The sequence below is a fragment of the Empidonax traillii genome, unplaced genomic scaffold, assembly GCF_003031625.1.
Source record: "Empidonax traillii isolate 1590-97213 ecotype Southwest subspecies unplaced genomic scaffold, ASM303162v1 scaffold4721:size9284, whole genome shotgun sequence".
Lineage (NCBI taxonomy): Eukaryota > Metazoa > Chordata > Aves > Passeriformes > Tyrannidae > Empidonax > Empidonax traillii.
Window position 1 is genome coordinate 7,617 of NW_020959914.1, and position 1,668 is coordinate 9,284.

The 1,668-nt window shown below is 60.0% G+C and overlaps 1 protein-coding gene across 1 annotated transcript; it reads right to left on the minus strand.

Moving 5' to 3' along the window:
* Positions 1-894: 894 nt before the first annotated feature.
* LOC114072974 (zinc finger protein 211-like) lies at positions 895-1,662 on the minus strand (the record flags this gene model as incomplete). The annotated part of the gene is made up of 1 exon (XM_027910783.1): positions 895-1,662. A coding segment is annotated over one exon (768 nt), but the record flags the coding sequence as incomplete, so codon positions are not given.
* Positions 1,663-1,668: the final 6 nt, after the last annotated feature.

Here is a 1,668-nt window from a genome sequence, read left to right on the forward strand (position 1 = left end):
GACCCCCCCAAACCCCTATTTGGGGAGATCTTTAGGGGCTCTGGTGGTGCTGGGACCCCCTGGCTGTGGGTGAGGAGCGCTCAGCTGACAGGGAAGAGGGGTCAGAGGGGATAAAAGGGGTAGTGGGACCCCCAAACTGAGTTGGACCCCCTAAAAATGGAGGGGGGCAGGAGACCACGAGGGCTGGGGGAGAGTGGGAAATGAGGGGGAGAGGTCAGTGGGGGGGAAAAGGGGAGGGGGGGACCCCCCAAAACTGATCAGGAGGTGGTTGGTGACTGGGGGGGATGATGTGTAAGGGGTGGAAGAGGAGGCACAGTGAGGACTGTGACCCCCAAAATTGATCTGGGGATCGAGGAGATGGGGGGACACCCCGTGGTGAAGGGGAATGGAAGGTTTAAAGTTCACCGTGGCAACATTTGGGATTTAGGGAATTGCAGAGCTGTGACTGAACCACTTCTGCCCTGCAGGTTTTAATGAGGGCAAATCAGATCCGTTAATAGGGAGTGACCTATTCATTGTTACAGAGGATCAGACAAAAAATTTTAATCAGAATTATTTACTGCACGATACAAACAGTTAAAACTGCATAAGACAGCACGGTGCACTACACCAAACTGTTGAAACAATTGTTGAAGCAATAATTATTAATTAGAGATGGATGTAACTCACCCAGCCCGACGTTCATGGGGAGGTCTCTGCTCTCGACCTCGAGGGGGTCCCCAGCCAAGGCAGGAATCTCCAAACACACCCCCCCAGGAAAAAGGGGGTTCTGCTGGAAGAACCCGCCCCTGGGAAACGGGGACTGGACCTTTTCCAGTTATAATGGGACGGAGTGAACAGTCACCGGACTCGGGGGTTGTTAATTGTTGAACCCAGAGTGGATTCCAGCTCCCCTCACCGGTGGGTCCGTCGGTGCTTGGCCAAGGCAGAGCTCGTGAAGAAGCTCTTCCCGCACTCCCCACACTTGTAGGGCCTCTCCCCGGTGTGGATCCTCCGGTGGGCGACGAGGGTGGAGTTGAGGGTGAAGCCCTTCCCGCACTCGGTGCAGCGGAAGGGCCTCTCCCCGGTGTGTGCCTGCTCGTGCCTGAGGAGGCGGGAGCTGCTCTGGAACCTCTTCCCGCACTCCGAGCACTCGTAGGGCCGTTCCCCGGTGTGGCTCTTCTGGTGCAAGGCCAGGTGGGAGGCGCAGACGAAGCTCCTCCCGCACTCCCCGCACTTGTAGGGCCGTTCCCCGGTGTGGCTGCGCCGGTGGGTGCGGAGGGTGGAGCTCTGGCTGAAGCTCTTCCCGCACTCCTCGCACTTGTAGGGCCGCTCCCCGGTGTGGCTGCGCCGGTGGCTGAGCAGGTTGGAGCTCCGCCTGAAGCTCCTCCCGCATTCCAGGCAGCGGTGGGGCCGCTCCCCGGAGTGGACGCTCAGGTGGCCGATCAGGTGGCACCTCCGGCCGAAGCTCTTCCCGCACTCCTCGCACCTGTAGAGCAGCTCCCGGGTGTGGGTGTTGCGGTGGCAGAGCAGGCTGGACCTGTGGCTGAAGCTCTTCCCGCACTCCCCGCACGTGTAGGGCCGTTCCCCGGTGTGGATGTGCCGGTGGGTGAGGAGGGTGGAGCTCCGGCTGAAGCTCTTCCCGCATTCCAAGCACCTGAAGGGCTTCTCCTTGGCGTGAAGATCCTC